At 50.4% G+C, this 20,677-nt stretch overlaps 10 protein-coding genes across 10 annotated transcripts; 6 read left to right on the top strand and 4 right to left on the bottom strand.

Moving 5' to 3' along the window:
• Positions 1–2,895: 2,895 nt before the first annotated feature.
• M409DRAFT_24636 (uncharacterized protein) lies at positions 2,896–4,635 on the top strand (the record flags this gene model as incomplete). The annotated part of the gene is made up of 1 exon (XM_033807315.1): positions 2,896–4,635. The coding sequence occupies one exon, from the start codon at positions 2,896–2,898 to the stop codon at positions 4,633–4,635; it is 1,740 nt and encodes a 579-aa protein (XP_033666142.1).
• A 66-nt stretch (positions 4,636–4,701) lies between these two features.
• Positions 4,702–5,865, bottom strand: M409DRAFT_67497 (uncharacterized protein; the record flags this gene model as incomplete). The annotated part of the gene is made up of 5 exons (XM_033817432.1): positions 4,702–4,846; positions 4,904–5,017; positions 5,073–5,487; positions 5,542–5,772; positions 5,832–5,865. The coding sequence occupies 5 exons, from the start codon at positions 5,863–5,865 to the stop codon at positions 4,702–4,704; spliced, it is 939 nt and encodes a 312-aa protein (XP_033666141.1).
• A 606-nt stretch (positions 5,866–6,471) lies between these two features.
• M409DRAFT_67496 (uncharacterized protein) lies at positions 6,472–8,295 on the top strand (the record flags this gene model as incomplete). Its single annotated transcript, XM_033817431.1, has 6 exons — positions 6,472–6,604; positions 6,664–6,747; positions 6,803–7,154; positions 7,207–7,769; positions 7,826–8,032; positions 8,087–8,295. 6 exons carry the CDS (start codon positions 6,472–6,474, stop codon positions 8,293–8,295), a joined length of 1,548 nt encoding a protein of 515 aa, XP_033666140.1.
• Positions 8,296–8,388: 93 nt separating this feature from the next.
• On the bottom strand, positions 8,389–9,186 carry M409DRAFT_56121 (uncharacterized protein; the record flags this gene model as incomplete). Its single annotated transcript, XM_033813200.1, has 2 exons — positions 8,389–8,683; positions 8,735–9,186. The coding sequence occupies 2 exons, from the start codon at positions 9,184–9,186 to the stop codon at positions 8,389–8,391; spliced, it is 747 nt and encodes a 248-aa protein (XP_033666139.1).
• Positions 9,187–9,631: 445 nt separating this feature from the next.
• M409DRAFT_67494 (uncharacterized protein) lies at positions 9,632–10,776 on the bottom strand (the record flags this gene model as incomplete). Its single annotated transcript, XM_033817430.1, has 3 exons — positions 9,632–10,455; positions 10,509–10,683; positions 10,741–10,776. The coding sequence occupies 3 exons, from the start codon at positions 10,774–10,776 to the stop codon at positions 9,632–9,634; spliced, it is 1,035 nt and encodes a 344-aa protein (XP_033666138.1).
• M409DRAFT_67493 (uncharacterized protein) lies at positions 10,756–13,075 on the top strand (the record flags this gene model as incomplete). The annotated part of the gene is made up of 8 exons (XM_033817429.1): positions 10,756–10,777; positions 11,364–11,394; positions 11,453–11,657; positions 11,807–11,962; positions 12,011–12,217; positions 12,271–12,428; positions 12,491–12,737; positions 12,794–13,075. The coding sequence occupies 8 exons, from the start codon at positions 10,756–10,758 to the stop codon at positions 13,073–13,075; spliced, it is 1,308 nt and encodes a 435-aa protein (XP_033666137.1).
• Positions 13,076–13,183: 108 nt separating this feature from the next.
• Positions 13,184–14,754, bottom strand: M409DRAFT_56119 (uncharacterized protein; the record flags this gene model as incomplete). Its single annotated transcript, XM_033813199.1, has 4 exons — positions 13,184–13,627; positions 13,663–13,959; positions 14,023–14,422; positions 14,480–14,754. The coding sequence occupies 4 exons, from the start codon at positions 14,752–14,754 to the stop codon at positions 13,184–13,186; spliced, it is 1,416 nt and encodes a 471-aa protein (XP_033666136.1).
• A 327-nt stretch (positions 14,755–15,081) lies between these two features.
• On the top strand, positions 15,082–17,670 carry M409DRAFT_67492 (uncharacterized protein; the record flags this gene model as incomplete). Its single annotated transcript, XM_033817428.1, has 3 exons — positions 15,082–15,150; positions 15,197–16,858; positions 17,524–17,670. 3 exons carry the CDS (start codon positions 15,082–15,084, stop codon positions 17,668–17,670), a joined length of 1,878 nt encoding a protein of 625 aa, XP_033666135.1.
• A 1,091-nt stretch (positions 17,671–18,761) lies between these two features.
• M409DRAFT_56117 (uncharacterized protein) lies at positions 18,762–19,076 on the top strand (the record flags this gene model as incomplete). Its single annotated transcript, XM_033813198.1, has 1 exon — positions 18,762–19,076. One exon carries the CDS (start codon positions 18,762–18,764, stop codon positions 19,074–19,076), a length of 315 nt encoding a protein of 104 aa, XP_033666134.1.
• Positions 19,077–19,241: 165 nt separating this feature from the next.
• Positions 19,242–20,533, top strand: M409DRAFT_24626 (uncharacterized protein; the record flags this gene model as incomplete). Its single annotated transcript, XM_033807314.1, has 7 exons — positions 19,242–19,442; positions 19,494–19,525; positions 19,575–19,738; positions 19,791–19,927; positions 19,985–20,087; positions 20,155–20,199; positions 20,256–20,533. The coding sequence occupies 7 exons, from the start codon at positions 19,242–19,244 to the stop codon at positions 20,531–20,533; spliced, it is 960 nt and encodes a 319-aa protein (XP_033666133.1).
• Positions 20,534–20,677: the final 144 nt, after the last annotated feature.

The following is a 20,677-nucleotide window of genomic DNA, read 5'->3' as shown; positions in this document are numbered from 1 at the left end:
GGAATAGGGCAGTTTATCTCCAGTGATATATCGTTTTCGGTCAAGGAATGCGAAGGCACACAATGCCTTTTGGTTTTGTGTTGTGGAATGAACGCAATTATATACCTATATTCGAGTCCTTGCCTTTGAATACTCACTGCGGGCGTTCTCAGAGGCACGCCGATCGCGCTGCTGTCGATGCTCGATATACTTCGATAGAAGGTGCAACACAAGTCGGGGCTTCTTCCAAAAGGCGCAAATATCGTCTCCACCGCATGCAAGCTGGAGAGTAACGGTGACTGACTAGCAATCCATCTGTAGGCAGTGTAAGGACCCAAAGAGCCCCTTTTAGCTTCAATAGTGCTATGGCTACATATACATCTCGGAATCGAGTAGGACAACAAGCACTCGGTTTGTAATGTCTCCCCCTCATGCTCGCTGTTTTAATGTGTCACACTTCTTAATGCTTGGTAAACATACTTATATATACTTCAATTGACAGCCTGAGAGATTGTGTGCGAGAGAAAATCGGGTCCAGTGACTGGTTCCAATGACCTTAGCGTACTATCATAGTTCGTGTTTCTCGAAGTACCGCATATGAAAGAACTCGTTTGCTGCACACTAGAGCATGTGGCGATTCTGTAGCCCACCTAACGCATTCTTCTACGCCGCAGACCTTCCTAACGTAGTAGTCCCACCAGTGTGAAGGTCATGTAGAACGTCCGTCTTACCCGTCTGCAAGCGTCTACCTCGGCACTTTCCCTACCGTGTTGATGTATATATGTATCCGTACTATAGACCTGCTGGCGCGGTCCACTTATTATGGAACGAATGGCTCGTCGTCAAGGCCAAGAATAGCGGGCTACGACTAGCGAAAGTTTAGTAGAGCCAAAGGTAAACGTTAAGCATGTCTTTTCTACGCCGCAGACCTTCCCAAAGTAGCAGTCCGCCCGCTTGATGGTCATGTAACACGTCCGTCTTCGCCGGCTGCTTGCACGGCGCAGTCGTATTTCATGTTACATTCTAGCGAGGAACTCTTCTAGATAGGCTTCACACTTTCTGCGGCTAAACGTAATCATTTGCGAGTTCGACCAACTTCAAAGCAACTTTCTGCATCTACTTCTGACAGTGTCTTTCCACGGTTGAGTTTATTCGCCAGGCCCAAATGAACTGAAACCAAAATCAACTTTATCATCTGCGAGTCGCCCAACTATGTCTGATACTTTCCATATATCTGCACACCTTTACTGCTCACTTCTCCGTCACCAGTGAAGTAAAAGGCACTCACTTCATCAAGTTATTATGAAAGACCAACATGTGCAACGCCCACCGACAGACTTACCGATGGTTTCAGCCGGCTCTCCACGAACAGAATGCTCCGCGATATTGAGACGGCATTGTATTACACATTTGCCGGGTTTTGTCTATGGGATCATATTCGGGATCGGTGCTATGTGCTTGCTAGAGTTGACTCTTCATTCGGGGCTTGTAGCCAACATGGGATCAGGAGTAGCCTCGCAAGCACGCTTTCCCTACCATGCAAATACAAGCACCGATGGCTCTGAAGTAGCTGCGAAAGAAGCGGCACCGTCATGTGGTAAAGACAGCCTCGAAGCAGAAGCTGCTGGCTGTCATTACGATATCATGGCTTCCAGTTGGTATCCCACCGGGTGCTTCAACCCCGAGGTGCTGGAGCAAATGCTGACCGAAGTCTCTTTTGAATGGGTCAGTCACGCGTAAAAGATTCTCTGCTGTATATATGCTGACTATCGAATAGTGGGTCAACAAATGTCTAAAAAATTTCACATTTTATTCGCTATACACAAGGCCACATGTTCATTGGCTCCATTACTCTTCACCGGGTGCCTACAATCAATTATCTCCAGATCGGTTCTATGAGTTTATTCAAGTCGAGAGGTTCTAACCTAGAGTCATGCCAGGTATTGGGATCGCAACCACACGAAGACTGCAACCGCGAATAACGCTTTGTCGGGTCACTTTGACCTTTTCCCGCAGTATGACTATCACGTTATGCACTGCTTATACCAGTGGCGGCGGCTACACCTAGCCATTCTGGAACATCGCCCCGTCGATGAGCATACTTACAGCTATAGCCACACCCTACATTGTACGAGGGTGGTCATGGAATGGAAGAACGAGTGGCTCTATGGCAAGAATTCGACAACCAATACTGAACATAGTAAGTGTTTCTGAGCATCTCACAGGCAACGCTAAGTGGCTTTCTCTGTCAGAAGTATCGGATTGCATCCTGCCATACAGCCGAGGAGGTATGATGTAACCGTCAAATTATATGGTGGGCACTGGCAACTACTCGCGTTTGGCATTAGAGTGCCGTGTTCCTTCTGGATTTGGAACCAGATGAGCAAGTTGAAGGGTGGAGCATGACATGTCTTGAGATTGGGGAGATCAGGTACGCCAGATGTTGCAGGAAAGAGTTTTCGAGTCACGCATCCGTTGTAGACATTCGATATGTAACTTTGCACAATTGATATAGCACATTTGAAGGCGTACAATCCAGTCGCAGCTGATGATAACCGGGTGTTGAATATGTCGTTCATCTCGACGAGTCGCAGCGTTTGTGATCTTGCTTTCGCTGGCTCAGACCGGGTGTTACCTATTCGGTGGTAAAGAGGTTTTAGTAAGGGGGCACAAAATCAGCCAGCAGCGCATCAGTCCCAACAAAGAAGATCTCCGTGGACTAACCAGGCTACAACGCGATGATGATCGATGTTGATTGTAGAAAGAGACGAGGGCGTGGAACGGAGACGTCTGGAGTCGGCCCCGCTCACTCGGCCCCCCGTAAATGCCAAGCCATACCGATGACGTCGCCCTGTTTCCGACTTTCCCGCCTCCTCGACACACGCACATTGTTTCTCGAGTCAAGATATGCACAGCATGCCAATCGCGGCGCCATATCACGACGATTTCGAACTTGAGCGACTAGAAGACGATCGTGGAAACAATCTTGATGACCCTGATGCCCCATTACCGGAACGAGTCTTAGACGAAGACGAGACAGCAGCGGTAAGACCTCGATGGTTGGAGAACAGCCCACCTTGGACAAGATCGTGGCTTAACAGAGCACATCGCACCATGGACAGTATACGACCTCGATGGCTGGACGACAGGCCGCGATGGAATAGTCCCATGCTAGACAAGGCCTTCGCTATCGTTCGACCAAGGCTTACTGTTGGATACGTGCTCTGCTCGCTGATAGTACTATACGTATTGTACTGTTACATCATCTGGTCACCGCTTTTTGCGTCGAAACTGCCAAGATATACAGGTCCTTTCGACGTTGGAGCCGTTGATATCGAAGTGCCGGTTGACAAACCACGAACAGTCGTGGAGGGAGTCTTCAAGAAGGACGGCAAGTCGGCTTTCGAATTGGACACGGTCCTGTTTACGGTTTATTATCCGGCTGTAAAGGGGCCGAGAAGCTCTCCGTCAAAACACAAATGGTTCCCTAAGCCGATCAGCTTGATAGCAGAAGGATATGCGACGGCAGCTCACTTCAACAATTTCTTCTCCAGAGGCTTATTCACATTCGCATTGTGGGGACTAGCAGGCAGCATTGAAATACCTGCAAAGGTGGATGTACCCCTGCTAAAGCAAGCAAAAGAGGGTGAGAAGGATCAGAATGAACAGTTCCAGGTTGTCGTCCTCTCCCATGGCGATATCAGCTCCAGAACGGACTACACGGCATACTGTGGCGAACTTGCAAGCCGTGGTATTGTGGTAGCAACCATCGAGCATAGAGATGGAAGTTGTCCTGGATCCGTCGTCCATCTCTCAAATTCAAAGCAGAAGAATGTTATGCTCTTCTCGGCTGATCAGCTGAAACCGGCAGAAGGGAGTGACGAGGTGACCAACGACGACTGGAGGTTCAAGAAGCTGGCATTCAGGGATGCGGAGATTGAGGAGACAGTCTCTGTTCTTCAGAAGCTGAACGCAGGCGAGGGGGAAGAGATCTTCAAGAGAAATTATAGAAAAGAAGGGAAGTACCTTGGCGACTGGGAGAAAAGACTCAACTTCTCCGAAGTCGTGATTGCTGGTCATTCATTTGGAGCAACTGGCGCACTGCAGGCTCTTAAGAATGCCAACAAGACCAGTTCTGACCAGAAAGCATGGGCCAACCCAGCAATTGGTGGCATTATACTCGATCCCGGGAAAAGCTCAGGCAAGCTGAACACTGACATTGATGTACCGCTCCTGATCGTCCATTCCGACTCTTGGTCGAAAGCGCGTACAATCTTCTATGGACGACCACACTTCGACACCGTGCGGGACATTGCCCTTGACGTTCTAAAACGATGCGGCGCAACATGGTTCATGACTTCCCTAAAGACCTCGCACCCAAGCGTCACAGATGCACCCTTGATCGAGCCGCTACTTCTTTCTTGGACTACGGGAGCAACGATCGACGTACAAGAAGGCTTACGCGAATATGTGCGAGTTAGCATGGAGTTCATCTACTTCTTGAGGAATGGTACCAAAGAAGGCGTTCTAGGTGTAGGAGTGACGCACGAAGCGTATGGAAATGATACCAGATCGGAAGATCAAAAAGAGAAGATGGAGAAAGATGTAACGAAGTACTGGGAAGTGCATGTGGCGCCCTCAACCGAGAAGTCTTGAACAGCGACAATTTTAATGTGCAATACCGGAAGAACACGCAACCCGCTAGCAGCATCGGACTTCGCTCTAGAGTTTGCTGCTTGGATCCATTTGAAAATCTACGCCGCCTTCAATCTTTACGCCCGGCATCCGGCCGGTCAAGAACTCATCTGCCATTTGACTCATTGTCATCCACTCCACGCCTTCGTGCCGGTTGATGTAGTCAATCAGGCTGCCTTGCGCGTCAATAACATCCTCTTCAATAGATCGTCGTAGGGCTTGAGCTGACCGTTCATGCATCAGAATTACCTGAGGCTTGCCACTGACTTGCGGATGTATGCTCATCGGGAAGATGAAGGTGTCGTACTCGCGATACGCGAAGTCGAATTGCTCTCTCCACAACCTAAAAGAGCAAGCAAACTCAGCAAAATCTAGGCCAGGGGACTTATTTGACAAACCTCTCGACAACGTGTGTATCAACATAGCCTTGGGCCCAGGCCTTATCCGGAATCGGCTGCATCGGAGGCCAATCATCCAAATGCCAATTCGCTGGAATCTCCACAACTTTGGATGGCTTGACCTTGCTCATTGGATACATCCACGCCTTGGCCGACTTCTTCAAATTTGTCTCGACCCAGCTCTCGGAGTTGTCTGGCGCAAAGTATGGCTGAAGATCATGATGCATGAAGGAATGGTCGTATTTGATACCCATCTCTTGCAAATATCCAATGAGCTCTTTCGATGTGGTCCATAAAGGAGCTGTGTGGCCGACTGGTGGCTTTCCGCAGAACTTCGTCAGGCAGTCGATTGAACGCACAAGGACATCACGCTGTTGCTCGGCTGTAAGCTCAGACAGCGACTCGTGGGTGTATCCTGAGGGGCTTCGTCAATACTTCTGTCAGGAGAAACGGGAATGCCGCAACTCACCGTGAAGGCCAATCTCGTGTCCACCGTCTCGGACCTTGGCCAGCTGCTCTGGAAACGACTCGATACTGTGTCCGGGGACGAACCAGGAAGCCTTGATGTTGTATCGGTCAAACAGCTTCAAAAGACGGTCAACTCCGACTGTAGCGCCGTAAATTCCGCGCGAGACATTCGTTGGCGTTTGTGGAGAACCATCGCAGGTGTTGATCCAGTTCGCTACGGCATCAACGTCCACTTTTGAGTAGCAGCGTCAGCCAGCTTGAATGAGGGAGCGGCAAGGAGCTTTTCCTAACCTCCGTACCCGACGAGTATTCTTTTGGGGCCCATTTGGAGAGTGCCGACAAGGTTGCGGTGGTTGATTTCAGTGAGAGTGTCATCAAAAGCTTCAAGTGATCAATCTGCAGAGGGAAGAGGCTGTTGTTTTAAGCATTGGATCAGCATCGCCGCACAAAGCACTTGTCCCTGCACCAGGACGAAAGGAAGGCTTTATTCAATGCCGTTATCATCATCCTCAGCACACTTGTCCCTGCTGCAACAAACCAAAGTCAGCTGTGTCGCGCGTGCAACGATAAACATGCGAGCGGGTACGCGCAGTTGCTAGGACCCACGTCAACTCCACCTGAACTTTGGTCGCTGAAATCCGTCGCTGAAATCCGCAGGAAGAGCTCTGCTGACTACACCATGTTATCCTGGGCGGCTGGTGAAGAACCGTCTTACTTGGAGTATCACACGTACCACGATTGATGAAAGCCAGGAGCAATAAAGTAAGAGCATGGCTTTGTCTCGAGAAGTCATCCCATTCGCGAAGCCAGCGGCACTCATCGGGATCGCAACTACTTCAACGATGCCATGACCAAACGACCTAGGTTAGACTCTACACTGCTCTAAACAGTCTTGAGAAGTACGAGAAAAATCATAATCTACCTCAGCATCATGCTAGATTCTAGCGGCTTCAAGGTCAATGCCAACTCATACAACCTTATTGTTGTCTTCTTCGTTGGACTGAGCACCTTGTCGACAGCATATGGTCTTTCCATCATTGGATCGACCGTTGGCCAACCAAATTGTCTGTACATCGATGTAGATCTGCGACCGCATCGAAACGCTGACATGTAGTCTGAACAGTCTACGACTACTTCCATCTGGCGAAGCAAGGCGAGTCTGGATATGATCACACCACGAACATCATCGGTGCTCTCAATGGATCGAGTAAGTCTTCACACTGTGCTATCTCGGCCTCCCAACCCCTGAAGACCTTGATCAGACAGCGCCGGCGGCTTTCTAGGATGCCTCGTCGCAGCCTGGACCTCTGACCGGTTTTCCAGAATCCGTACGATTATGGCCGGATGTGTCTTTCTGACAGTCGGTGGCGCCATCAATGCAGGGTCGGTCTCAATCGTGATGTTCTGCCTTGGCAGACTCGTGACAGGCATCGGATCTGGACTGCTGGCGGTTGCTGTACCCATGTACCAAGGTGAAGTGGCCACGGCCGAGAACAGAGGTCTCATGATGGGCGCAACAGCCATTACATTCGGCATAGGATACAGCCTCGCTGGCTGGCTTGGATATGCATGTGCATTCATTCCAGCCACGGCTTCGTATGCCTCATTCGCTTGGTGAGTGAATCGGTCATGCACTTTCGTGCGGTATGCCTAATAGGCTGCACAGGCGATTCCCTCTGTCTTTTCAATGTATACCACCACTGCTCGTCCTCATCGGATCCAAATTTCTCCCCTTCTCGCCACGCTGGCTCCTCTCTCAAGATCGACGAGACGAGGCCTTCTCGGTCATCAAGCGTCTTCATCGAGAAAAGAACGATCCACACGACGTCGTCGCCCGACAAGAATTCTACTTGATGGAGAAGCAATTTGAAAGCGACAAAGCACTGTCTTTACAATCCGCCAAGCTGCAAATCTTTCGAACGAAAGCTAATCGTCGACGTGCTCTTGTCGGCATGCTGCTGATGTCTTTCGATCAGCTAGCAGGTGTTTACGTTTTGACGAACTACGGCGTACTGATATATGCCTCACTCGGCCTGAGTGGTACGATTCCGCTTCTGCTGAATGCATGCTGGAACACGCTTGCTACTGTTGGCAATACGTGGGGCGCTTTCAATGTCGACAAATATGGTCGAAGGCGATTCTTCTTGATTGGAATTACTGGAGTTTGGTTGTGTTTGATCTTCCTAGCCGCACTCACGGGTACTTTCTTGGGAACGACCAACAACGCAGGTGGCCAATATCAGCGATGATCTTGACCGGACACATACTAACGTTCGATAATACAGGTCTATCGGCAGCTGTGTTCTTCATCTGGCTGTACGTCGTGTTCTGGGCCTTCTTCATGGACGCTACTCAGTTCGTCTACGTGTCTGAAATCTGGCCAAACCACCTACGTGCTATTGGTACTGCCTGGGGCTTCATTTGGTACTTTTTATTCAGCGTCGTGATGCTGGTCGCTGCTCCCGTGGCATTGAATAAGATTGGTTGGAAAAGTACGCTGAAACATCTTTGATTTTGTTCTGGACAGACCCGCTAACAAGACACAGTCTATATCGGCGTTATCTACTTCCTGTTCCCAGAAACCAAAAGCCGCACCCTCGAGGAGATTGGCGTGCTGTTCGGAGATGAGAATGTCGCATCACGTTGGTACGACCTGAGTGAGGCCGATAAGGTGCAGGTCACACACGAGGCTTTGGCACGCACTACGGGCCTAGGAAGCAACAAACTCGAAGAGGACTACGTAGAAGCGAAGTGATTGCAACGTCACTCACATTATCGATGTAGGAGGATCGAGGTAGTTGGCAGAGACCTCACTCGATTCGATACACGTTCCATACACATTATCTGCTCAGGTCGCTGTCCAGCCGCCATCTACAGCATATATCGACCCCGTAACGAAGCTCGCTTCATCGCTGAGCAGGAAGGCAATCACATTGGCAACCTCATCCGGCCTTCCAGCACGTTTCATCGGTTTCGATTTGGTGATAGCATCAGCATCTTCTTCCCTTCCAACACTCAATTCGGCCACCATAGGAGTCTCAATGACCCCTGGGGCGACGGCATTGACTCGAATACCTTTTCGTGCGCAGTCTACCGCGCTCGTTCGAGTCAAGCCTGTCACACCGTGCTTGGACACAGCGTACCTTTAAGCACTCGTCAGTGGTCGCCCCACAGATGTTCATTGTGTCACGTACGCTGCATGTCCAGGAAAGCCTCTCACTCCTGCGGTCGAAGAAGCGTTTACGATGGAAGAACCCTCCTTCATAACTCGAATCTCTTCCTTCATACAAAGCATCACCCCAGTCAGGTTGACACCTAAAATACGGCTCCAGTCATCTTCATCCTGCTCTTCCACCCACGCCACTCCAGGCTTCTTTCCAATAATGCCAGCCAGATTCGCTGCTCCGTCAAGCCGGCCAAATTTGTCGATTGTGGCATCGATCCAGGAGCGGACCTCACTGCTATTCCGAACGTCACACTTGATTGCCAGAACATCATTCGAATTCATCTCTTTTGTCGCGTTGTCCAAGTTGGCTTGCACTACATCGCAGATACTGATCTTCGCCCCTTTTTGAACGAGTGACTTTGAAAGGGCAAGCCCTATGCCTGAAGAGCCTCCTGACACTGCAATGACTTTGCCTTTCATGTCGAATGATCGCTGGCGATGAAGATAGGTCTGATGTGCGTGTCCTTCGAATGAGTAAAAATACCAGAAATTTACGATCCGCAGCACCGAATGCCACGAGCTTGAGTTGATCAGCTGTGATACATCTTCACTCCTCTGATAGTACTCCAAGTCGGGGACTTCCCCGACGTGCCAAAGCTGATGATCTGCAGGAAGAGCTATATGCTGTTCATCCTTCAACGCCCAGGATAAACCAATCTTCCAGGTCATTGATCGGGCGAGCGGAGACTCCTATAATAGATCATGGTTTCTTGGGTTGTTACTGTAGTCAATGTAGGATTGGTTTGCACTACGACCGAGGATTGGAGGAGACATAGGTGCACGCTTTCATGGTTATTATCAACATAGTCCTATTTTGGCATCAACCAGACTCGACGGCGGTGTGGTGGGGACACAATGTCAATATCTAGAACTTCAAGTGAATGACCTCTTCCGGCGCTGATGGTCTTCCCAGCCTGACCACACTACTTTTTGACTTCAGGTCCATCAAAATGCTGAAGAGAGTCGCAATTCCAGCTTCGTTGTCAACAGCCCGACAAATAGCTGCAGGATAGTTCTTTTCATCTTCGAGTACACTCAAGAGGTTGTTAGTCGTTGGAGTTTCCGGAACAGCATTGCAGAGTTTCTCAATCCGATCCAATCGAAAGTCTGAGTCGGCAAGCCATGGTTTAACATCCAGGCCTGGGTGCTCGACGATATAGTGATTCGAGTGGAAAACTTGGCCTTGGTCGTTCATATCCAGCTTTTGCAGGTCCGTAGAGCTCCACTCCAGACCGACAGAACCAGTCTCGTCGGCCACAAGCATATGGCACGCAGATGCCACTCCGTACTCCTGCAACTTCTCGACTGCGTCCTCGCGAGTTTTGGAATCGAGTGCAAGTCGTAGTCCGAGATGACATGGGATACGAGAAGTGCCGACTCCGCCCACTCGAATCGCGTTGAGACATACTCCCACGCCCGCCGAGTTCATACCAATCTTACCAATGATGCCCGCTTCGGTGACCATCTTGATCGTAGGCTTCTCCGGCTGCTGGACTGTCAGAAGGACGAGGTTCTCTCTTTGTCGTTCCATCCAATCCCAGTTCTGGGCCAGGAAACTGCCACCAGATGAACGCCATGCGAATGAAGTGCAACCATCGCTGACGTTTACATAGCAGCCAAACATGATTTCAGTTCGAACATTCAGTGCTATAATATCGAGAACATCTTTTTCTGATCCTTGTGCAATGCCTTCCGTCTGTCAGTGAAGTTTCCTGGAAAAGCGTTGTTCAACGATGACGAGCCTTTGATCTCTTCGTGATAATGAGGCCATTTCTGCGCGATTGTTGCATCAAACTGTTTGGCCTGGTCCTGAACAGCGTCCCAGCTCATATTGACGGTCTTTTGGAACACGTCTGCGTAGAAAGCAATGCATCTTTCGATCTCTGGTTTCGCTTTCGTCCCATGGGTGAGACCGATCTGTAGGGGAAGTCAGCCTTGTCGTTCTCCCGGTCCGTTCACGAGGTAGTACATCACCTCAAATGGAGAGCCATGGCATTCAAAGCTCAACATCGTGGTCGCTCGTTTACAGGTTGATCTTCGAGTCAAACGAGGGGTTGATTGAGTGGAGGAGCTGGTGAAGATGTACGTCACGGTGGGGCCAGCTGTCTCCCGTATACAGATGCCACTTGAGTCCTAACAAGAGCTCGTGACATGTTTCCCAGGAATGTTTGTGAAGAGTTCCCAAGTCGTAGTATGCCCGCTCAGGCATGGATCGAGTCTGTAATGACTTGACTCAGGCGCGATACAATCGGGAGATACATGGATCCTATTTCACCCCTAGATCCTGTGACGGACGTCAGCGACGGATAAGGCCGACGTATCTCAACGATTGACTGATCTTTACCTTATCTGCAAACCCATTGCTCTCCTCCACAAGTTCCAGGATGCTGATAAAAACATGCGGACAGGGAGACGTTGGCCGGATTGTAGATAGAGCTTCGTGGCTTTGATAGGCAGTAGTGAACGGCGATAGAATGGAAGTACACTTCATGACCGCCATGATCGTTCAAAGCTATGCAATAGTGTCTTGCCCAGACAAATTCTAGTGGTGAAGCCAACGATGTCGAAAGGACATTTCAAACTTCCCGGCCTTCCAGCTCTCCGTCTACACTCGCCGTACTGGCAGAAGTGAGTGAATTCCAGTGAAAACGAGGACAAAGAGTCTCCGCTTACTAGCCTGCCACAGTGTGATCATTGGAATTCTCGTGGGATTGACGGCCGGACTTTATGTTGCTTTGAATCTCCTAGGAGCAGGTGGTGGCAAGCCCAACTCAGCTCAGACGGTCCAAGTCGTCAATGCAGTCCTCTGCACAGTCTGGGTGTTTTCGGCCTCATTCGGCGGTTCGGTGTTGAACAAGATTGGACCAGCCCTCACTGCTTGCTTTGGAGTAGTGTGATACATCATCTATGTCGGATCACTGTGGTACTTCGATCACACAGGAAAAGAAGGCTTTCCCATCTTTGCTGGAATCGCGATTGGCGTAGGCATGCTCTCGATACTTGATCGCTTGAGAACGAGTGCTGACATGAAGATGTTGAGATCTCTTCGGGCTTGATCTTCGTGACGATGGGTTACATCGCGATGTCCTACTCTGAGGAGCGCGACCGTGGCAAGTACATTACAATATCTGTCAACCTGCAGGCCGTGGGTTCGGTAGTAGCAGGCTTAATTGCTCTGATCATCAACCGCAACTCAGTGAGCTTGACCTTCACCACGAAAGTCTTCAAAACTGACTTCGATCAGGCAGAGTCAACTGGCGTCCCAGCGCCAGTTTACATCGTCTTCATTGTCTTGATGGGCAGCGGAATGATCATTGCATTCTCTTTGAGACCTCCATCAAAAGTGATCAGAGATGACGGGACTGAAGTCGGCGTCGTCCAGGCTCGCACGTTTGTAGAGGAGATCAAGGCCACTCTGGAGAGCTTCAAGGACTGGAAACTGCTTGTTAAGGTGAGATCCACCTGCATCCTGTCGGGCTGACGTATTGACAAGTCCCCATGTAGATTCCAGCATTTCTTCCCGCAGAATGCTTCCTTGTATATGGAGGTTCTGTCAACGCATATCATAACAACTTGCGGACTAGATCACTAGTCTCGTTCGTGGCAGTGACACTGCAAATCCCAGCTGGATTAGGACTTCAAATGATTCTTGATAACCAGAGGTATACGTCTGCCAGTTCCGGACCAGAGTAGTGCTGACCCTCTCAGGGCGACGCCGAACAAGAGCCTTTGCAGGTCTTCTGACTGTCGGGGTGCCTCTAATGGCAGCAGGGATTTGGGAGATTGTTCGCGTGAGGAACTACGACCGAGCCAATCCACCAAGCCGACCACTGGATTGGTCTGATGACGGATTTGTTGCGATTTTCTTCCTGTTCATGTTGAACTGGGTAGCCAGCTCGTTGTGGCAATACATCATTCTATACTTCCTCGGGACTTTGACGAACTCGCCGCGGAAATCCGCCAATTATGCTGTAAGTTTTCTCTCAAGACCATGGCGTCAAAGCCAAGCTGACTCCTGTGTTAATAGGGTGTCTTTCGTGGGATCCTGGCCGCAGATGAAGCAATTTGCTTTGGCGTCGATTCGATTCAGGTGCCTTATATCTACGAGGCCGCCGTCATATTCGCATTCTATGGCTCTGGCCTGGTCATCTTCGCTTGCTTGGCGATGTTCTGCATTAAAGAGACGGAGTACTTCAATGGCGAAGATGATGTTGTCATTCCCAAACACGTCTTGGAAGGGCGTGTCGTGAAGGGCGAAGATTTTCCCCAGAGTGTCCAAGTCCAAGACGTAGAGATAAAAGGGTCTTGAGTGCAGGCCAGGTTTGGAGAAGACAAGGCCTGACCAATGGAATATTGTCGATGTGCAGAGCCACGGAGTGAGATCTTTGAACCTCAAATCGGTAGGAATTGATGGTATTCACTTCTCAGTCAGCGAAGACTTCTGAACAACATCGTACAGAGCCTGGGCATTGGGCCATTTCAATGTACATCGATCCAGGATTTGGGGTCCCTTAGCGTAGCCACGCTGTCGTTCCAGAGGTTCCGAGCTCGACAACAGAATTGTGGCTGCCTTGAAAGCCAAATGTGAAGTCAAGATGGTATAGACAGTCTCATCTGACGTATATGCGTTGATCAGTCTTGTTGCGGACGCCGCGTCGCCTTTGATCAGAAATAGTGTCTCATCTGTCGCAACCTGAGCCAGTGGTGACCGGGGCAACCTCAAAAGCTCAAACTTAGAAGTCGGATCATCGTTTGTTTCGTTTCGAGCTGAAGCCTGCAAGGCAAACAAAGAGTAGACGTGGTCGTCGCTCTGGTCTGCGATATTGAGGACGGTGCGTTTTTCCTTATCGTGGCTGATTAGCTACACTCTCGGTCTCTCAATATAGTCATACATACCGAAATCATTGAGTGAAAGCCAACAGATCTCTCCAAGACACTAGAGACCTGAGTGCCCAGATAGAAAATAACTTTTCGGAGCCTCCCAAGACTCGAGTCAAGCCCATCAAGGCTGTCAGCCTCACGCTCTGCTAGCTCGATCTCTAGTCGATGAGCGAAGGCGATCTGCTGGCCGATGTTGCCCTGCTGTGGGTCGAAGAGACTGTACAGAGCCAAGAGTAGCACCGCCTGTAGCGCTTCCACATCCAATTCGGACATAACACTCTCGAAGCAGGTCTGGGCGGCTCGGTAGCAGCTCTGCGACAAGGATATAAAGCGTAGATCGTTCCGTGGTAAGCAGTGACATCCAATTGCGTATACCATGTTCAATACGAAGTATGTCCATGGGCTTATTGAGTTCGACTGAGAAGGATCCTGCTGCAGGACAGTTCGGCCAGCTTCGAGGATAGGATAGACTGTGTTGCATTTTTCCATGTAGTTTTCAACGAGGAAGTAATGCAACTCAGAGCTGATCGCAAGCCCATTTGGAGGCTCTAGAGGTGGATATGACCGGTCCTGGCCTTGAAATTGTTTTGACTCTGATGGATGGTGACTGGAGGTTTTGGTGAAGAGTGGCGCATGTAGACCGATGAGGCGATAGGCGTTTCTCACATTGGTGAAATGATATGCCGGGTGGGGTGTGTTCAGCGACGATTCTGAACGCCAATCCACGTCACCATTCTTCAGCTGATGAAGACGTTGAACGAGTTCGAGGATGTAGCTGGAGATGCCATGTCAGGTAAAGTAGACATGATATTCACAACAACAGATGTAGTACCTTCTGGAGACTTTCTCTTTCGCAACGTGATCGTAAAAAATGCAATCGACATTGAAACGAGCACAGTTCGAGCAGGCAGGCAGCTGAGTATCGCATCGTTTCTTTGAAGTACGACAGCGGTCGCAAGAGGGCAACGAGCGCAAGACCGTATCAACTTCTTCCTCAGGGGACTGTGATGCTCGGGCAACACCGGGCGAGGAAGACTTCCGGCTAGCCCCCATTGCATGTGACACCCGGCGCGAGTGAATGTCTTTGTCTTGGCATGATGATGCCATATGTGCTATCGACGTTGACGCAGCAATCGCATGTGGCCTTTTTCGTTCAACACATGTTGAATTGGTCGCATCTTTTGCAGCAAAACTCTGATACTGCGCCTCGAGATAGGCCAAGACAGATGATTAGCGGGGAAGTGAGGAGTCGCAGCGGGATCGGAAAGAGCTTTATTCATGCATGACGAAGACCATGCCGAGTGCCCTGGAACTTGGCTCTTGCTTGGAAAGTGAATGACTCCGACGATGTATCTTACCATACTTTCTGACTGAAGAGCGATAGGGAGCGTCGAGACGTATCCTGACCAAATTGACCGATGCCTCTGAGAAGTCATGAAACGTGGGCAGCGAGTGAGGCGGCGAGTCTTCGCCTGCGAGCGATGTCGCAAACGAAAGATCATGGTAAAGGTGTCTCTCATCCAGAGAATGGTCGCTGATTGCTCGTCAGTGTGATGCGACATTCCCAGCATGCTCCTCGTGCACAGATGCTGGTGCTCACTGCTTGTCAGTGGACCAAAAGACGAAAGGAGCCCTGCCTCGCAGCATTGTGCAATATCTGCAGCAACAGATCGCCACGCTCGAACGAGATGCACCAAGCCCATCTATTTTCACAAGTTCTAATGACATCCCATTGCCTACAGGCCGCAATTCATTCGAACACGCCCGATACGCTCTCCACGATATTGTTCCTCCGTCTTTGGGCCTCACACAAAGCGCCTGCCTTGCCGGTTGTGCTCTCGCTCCAACTCAACTACCGTCCTCGAAGGAATACTATGAAGCATCGCAGGACGGAGATCGACGTGTTCCCAGGCCGCTTGCTGAGTCAAGAGCAACCCAGGTGTTGACGCTTGCTGCTGTTCCAGTGCATGTAGCTGAGTTCCTGCTTCGAACATACCTGGTCAGGATCATTCCGCAATACCCGATTTTCCACAAGACTCAGGTAGAGGAGGCGTTCACGGCAATCTTCGATCGGCAAAATGGCGACGTGGCTCCGCAACAAAGACATGTGTACGTCGTCAGCTTGGTCTTGGCCATTTCACTGTCCACGGCGGTTCGTATGAAGCAGAAACGGGCACACGCTTTGGCGACAGGCTTGTTTCGAAATGCAATGCTGCGCGCCCCAGCTGTGCTCACCAATGACCTCGAAGGCCTACAGTGCCTTCTCTTACTGATCCAGTACGCTTTTCTGGATCCCACCATTGCTAATCTCTGGCTGCTCACGGGCCTGTCAAGCGAAGCAAGCCTAGACATGTGTCTACACAAAGAGTTGCCCGTGCAAGCAGAATTGGACGTTCTCCAGCGAGATATTCGGCGACGCATCTTCTGGTGTGCATGGGAAATGGAGGTGGCTGTATCCGCTGCTTTCCATCGGCCGCTTCGAATACACTCGAAGGCTATAGAGGCGCAATTCCCCTCCGAGTACGATGATCGACATATCACAGAGAGCGGAATCGATATCGTAGGCCGACAAACGAAAGTCGTGTCTCGTCGCATCTGGCAGTTTCGGCAAGTGGAAGCAAAACTCCTCTCCGTTCTGTATGACAACGACAATCTGCCCGACAATATGTCTCTTGGAGATTGGTCGGCCAGGATCGACCAAGAGATCAATGAATGGAAGCTCGAAGTACACCGCACTGCCGTCCAGGAATCAGAAGACCCACTGGCGCGATCACAGTGGGAAGAGATGCGGTTGTACGCCGATATTGCCTCCATGTGGATACTGGTCCAGCTATACAGACCGTGCCCGAGAAACAAAGCGCCATGTCCTCGCAACTTGATCAAAGCTGCCAATGCCGCCGTGCACGTTGCTGACGACTATCGAGAGCAACAGAAAACACGCTTCGGCTACTTGAAGTACGTGTTTCACCCGTGCCATCATGTGTTTTCGTCCGCACTGGTATTTCTGCAGGCTTTGCAGTACTGCAAAGCGGAATACGCCAGCTTGTATACAGTGGATGAGGTCGAACAGCAAGCCAACAGCTTCCCACGCTTCTTCACCACGATCGCAGAGCGTTGGCCGGCCGCGGCACGGTGTCATGAAGAATACAGTCGACTTCTTCAACCAATCCAACTAGAGTTCGCCCAGTTCGTCCACAGCAGGACGAGTCCAGTGAGTGGCGAGATGATGTTGAATGAGCGATCAGACATTCCCGAGTCTGTGGCGTTTTGGCCATTCACATATTCGGCCACGGACGCCAGTGGGATGGAGCTGGTCGACCCTTCTTGGTCTGTACCGTATGACTGGAGCGCGGAGTTTGCCTTTGATCTCGAGCTTCACCCATGAGAAATACCAACACCAGTCGACAGGCTCTCCTCAGTGTTCCGCTCAACGCGGAAACTCCATCCCCATTACTTCCAAGCCATCTAGACAGCTTAGAGTGCAATCAATAGTGTAGTCGCTTGTGAAAAGTCGGGGCCATGGCAGTTCTATACGCTCCACTTTGACCGGAACGAGGGTGGTAAAGCTGTTCAGAAAGTCGAGACGTAGTCTCTTATGGTGGTCTCGATGACACCTCAGCCCTGCGTGTTGGAAAGGATCACACATCGAGTCAGAAATGGGGCAAGATGTGAAGGAAAGGGGGTTGGGCGAAATCCTTCCTATCCTAAGAGAGCTAGCGTCAGCGGCTACTCCCGCCCATGGATTCTGACCTCACCTCTTGACCTTTTCTTTCCCCGATTCCTCGTTCTAGCAGTGACCCGCAACCATCGATCTCATCGCTGCCGATGGCGCGACACGAAAGCACTGCGGGGAACAAGTCTTATGATGCCTGTCAGCTCCTCCTACATATCCTGCTCTTTCCCGAAAGCGCCATCGAGGGCAAGCCATTTGGCGACCACGGCCAAATGGCTACAAACCCAATCGAAGATGTCCTGCACGAGCCAGCGAATGGAGCTACTCACAAGGGGGATCGAAGGCGTTGAGATCGCTTACGAGATTCCAACGTTAATCGGAACGAATGTGACATGCTGTGCGCCTTCAGCGTCCTAAGCGTCTCTGCCGCCTTTAGCGCTTCAGCCCGCTGACGTGGGTAAAGGCCAGACCAGTATCCTTGCAGGCCGTTACTCTGTGGAGGATGACAATCGACTAAAGGCTTGGATCTCAAAAGGACTGTGGACGGCGACGATGATCTGTCAATCATTCCTTACCTGCACAAGTTCAGAAGAATCGTAGACGGTCGCTAATGACGCTTGACCCATGATCCGTACAGTTCGATGTCAACAAGTATAATGTAGCCACACTTGCTCGGACTCGGGAGCTGCATCAGAACAGGTGCTTCGAGGAGCTTTTGACAGTGAAGCTCCCAGTACCAGCATCACGACCTCGCCAGAAAAGCCTAGGGATCCACGGAGAACTTCGGACAGCCCTTGTTGAAGGAGACAGCCTGGTGTGTGTAATCCAATATTCGGTCACTGCTCTGTTTGGAATTTGTCGATTCATTCAAAGATGACTAAAAATGAATTGTGTTCAGCACCGATGAGAGTAGGCTAGTACGCTCAAATCGGCCAGCTGGCAGATTCAAAGCCCGAAGTACGCTCTCGTGTGGCTGTAGCAGCTGATTCTACACCTTCATGCGCTACTACAGAGTCAATCGAGTCAATCATGCACCGGAATGCATGCCTTTTGCATCAGCAGGTTGTCCGGTTCGGGCTGTGACCGACACTCTCTTGCCGTTTCCAGAGAATTGACTAACCCAGGCACAATGATTGGTCGTTCGTGTTAACTGTCATCTCGATGTCGGTGTGCTGTATCTCATTCAGGACATCAGGAAATCGCACGATCTTTCGACCAGGACAGAAATCAACTGGCATGCGCGCGCACTGGATGTACGGCAAGCGCGAGGGGAAAGAAAGTCTGGAAGAAGTAAGTTAGATTATTACCGCAAAAGCAAAGTCATGAGATCCTTGGTCTCTTCCATGGATATTTAATGCCTTCATATTTCGAGTATGATGGTGGTGTCTTCGGTCATTCATCCAGCCAAAGGTGAAAGTCTCAAACACTTACACTCTCCATCATGAAACACATCGCAATCTTCGCCATCGCCGTGGCGGCCATCTACGCTTTCCCAACCGTGCTTCAAAATTCCGAAGTCTTGCCACATCTGCGTGAGCGCGACTATGCACAACCAGGCTGCACTGTCTCGAAGCAATGCAATGCTTACTTGGCGGTGTCCGATGCACAGGCTCATATCCCATCCACGGACAATGCTGCCACACTTGCCAGCAAGGCTCGTAACAATTGTGGTGCTGCGGCTCTTTGCAAGACGTTTGATGCGCAGGATCAGTACGTCTCTACGTCTGGCCCATACGCATACAAGTCTCCGGGATAAAATGATGTGAGTATCCAGTACGATATAAATTTCCATTAACTGATAATATGTCAGATTCGTGGACCATGCCCTGGCTTGAACGCCGCTGCCAATCATGGCTACATCCCTCGAAACGGGATCTTAACAATCCAGCAGACCGTTGACGGCTTACAGAAGCTTTATAACATGGCTCCGACTCTCGGTGCTTTCTTGGCTGCCTACTCGATTGCCTTTGATGGTGATGCTATTGCAATGCAGTGGTCCATCGGTGGGCCACTTCTAACAAATCCAGCATCGGCCCTCCTTGGCGTCCCTCAGGGCGACGGATACTCTCACAACAACTATGAAGGCGACACTTCCATCTCCCGCTACGACAGCTACACCAATGTGAGCTAGTTGCTTTCAGTAGCCTCGTCTCTTGTGCTGACCATTGGGAAGGGCGGAGATGCACACTCGTCAAGCCCAACTAGGTAGATGAAAAATCATTCAGCACATTTTCGGCACCACTGACACTGCCAGATTTGCCTACGCATATGCTTCGGGCATGAAGAACGACCGCTACACAATGGATACAATGTCACGCTTGTATGCGAAAAACACGCATCGGTCCATCTCCCAAAACGCCTACTACTTTGCTCCTCTCTTCTCCACGACACTGGTCAGCCCTGCAGCGTATAACTTCGGTGTGTCTGGGGCTTGCAGTTTTTGCCGATTCACATACTGACACTAATTTAGTTATTGCCTTCATGTCCAACCACTCGGCTTCGAATCCGGGCGGTTATCTGGATGGTGTACAGTTCAAGACCTGGTTTGACATGACTGGCCAGTATCCCAACTTCAAATGGCAGAAGGGCCAGGAGCGTATTCCTGACGTGAGTGTCTTACCGAAAGATGAAAAGATCGAGCTCTGATTACTGTCGTTACTCCAGAACTGGTACCATCGCCCTTCGACAGACCAGTACGCCATCAACAGCGTATTCGCAGATCTCATTCCCGAGTTCGTGGCATACCCTGACACATTCCGATTTGGAGGTAAGAATACCATATGGCTGGGAACATCTATTGCAGGCCAAAGACAAAGACTAACATCTGATGACAGGCAATACCGCTGGTCCCAACACATACGCTGGTGTCGATATCAGCAGTACGTCTCCATAAAATTCTTCTAGAAAAGCATCAGAGCTGACTTTGATTACGCAGATGTCACAGGCGGAGTCTACAACTCCGCCAACCTCTTCGACGGCGACAACTTTGCCTGCTTCTTCTTCCAAACAGAGCAGCAGGCAATCCCACAGATGCTCAAGGGCGGTCTCAACGATGTGGCTACAGCCACTGATCTCGTCTTGAAGTATCTTGGTCCGTTCGGTTCTAAGCTCCAATGCCCTCAAATTGGCAAATATGACAACGATGCGCTCACCAAGTACACTGGCTATGGCTATCACCCTATGGCCCCCAAGTCTGGCCCTAAGAATTGCTAGACCTGAGAAAAGATCCAGAAGAATCTGGATGGATTGATGGAGAGTGAGGCGGCTTGCCAGACTGACTGACACGACGTTCGTTTACGCTTTTGCAAAACTCTTAGCTAGTGCCTGACGATCGAGACGATGAAGTGCTTGATTTTG

The sequence above is a fragment of the Zasmidium cellare genome (genome assembly GCF_010093935.1).
Source record: "Zasmidium cellare ATCC 36951 unplaced genomic scaffold M409scaffold_23, whole genome shotgun sequence".
Lineage (NCBI taxonomy): Eukaryota > Fungi > Ascomycota > Dothideomycetes > Mycosphaerellales > Mycosphaerellaceae > Zasmidium > Zasmidium cellare.
The sequence above is the reverse complement of the archived record's forward strand: the minus strand, read 5'-3'. Positions and strand labels throughout refer to the sequence as shown.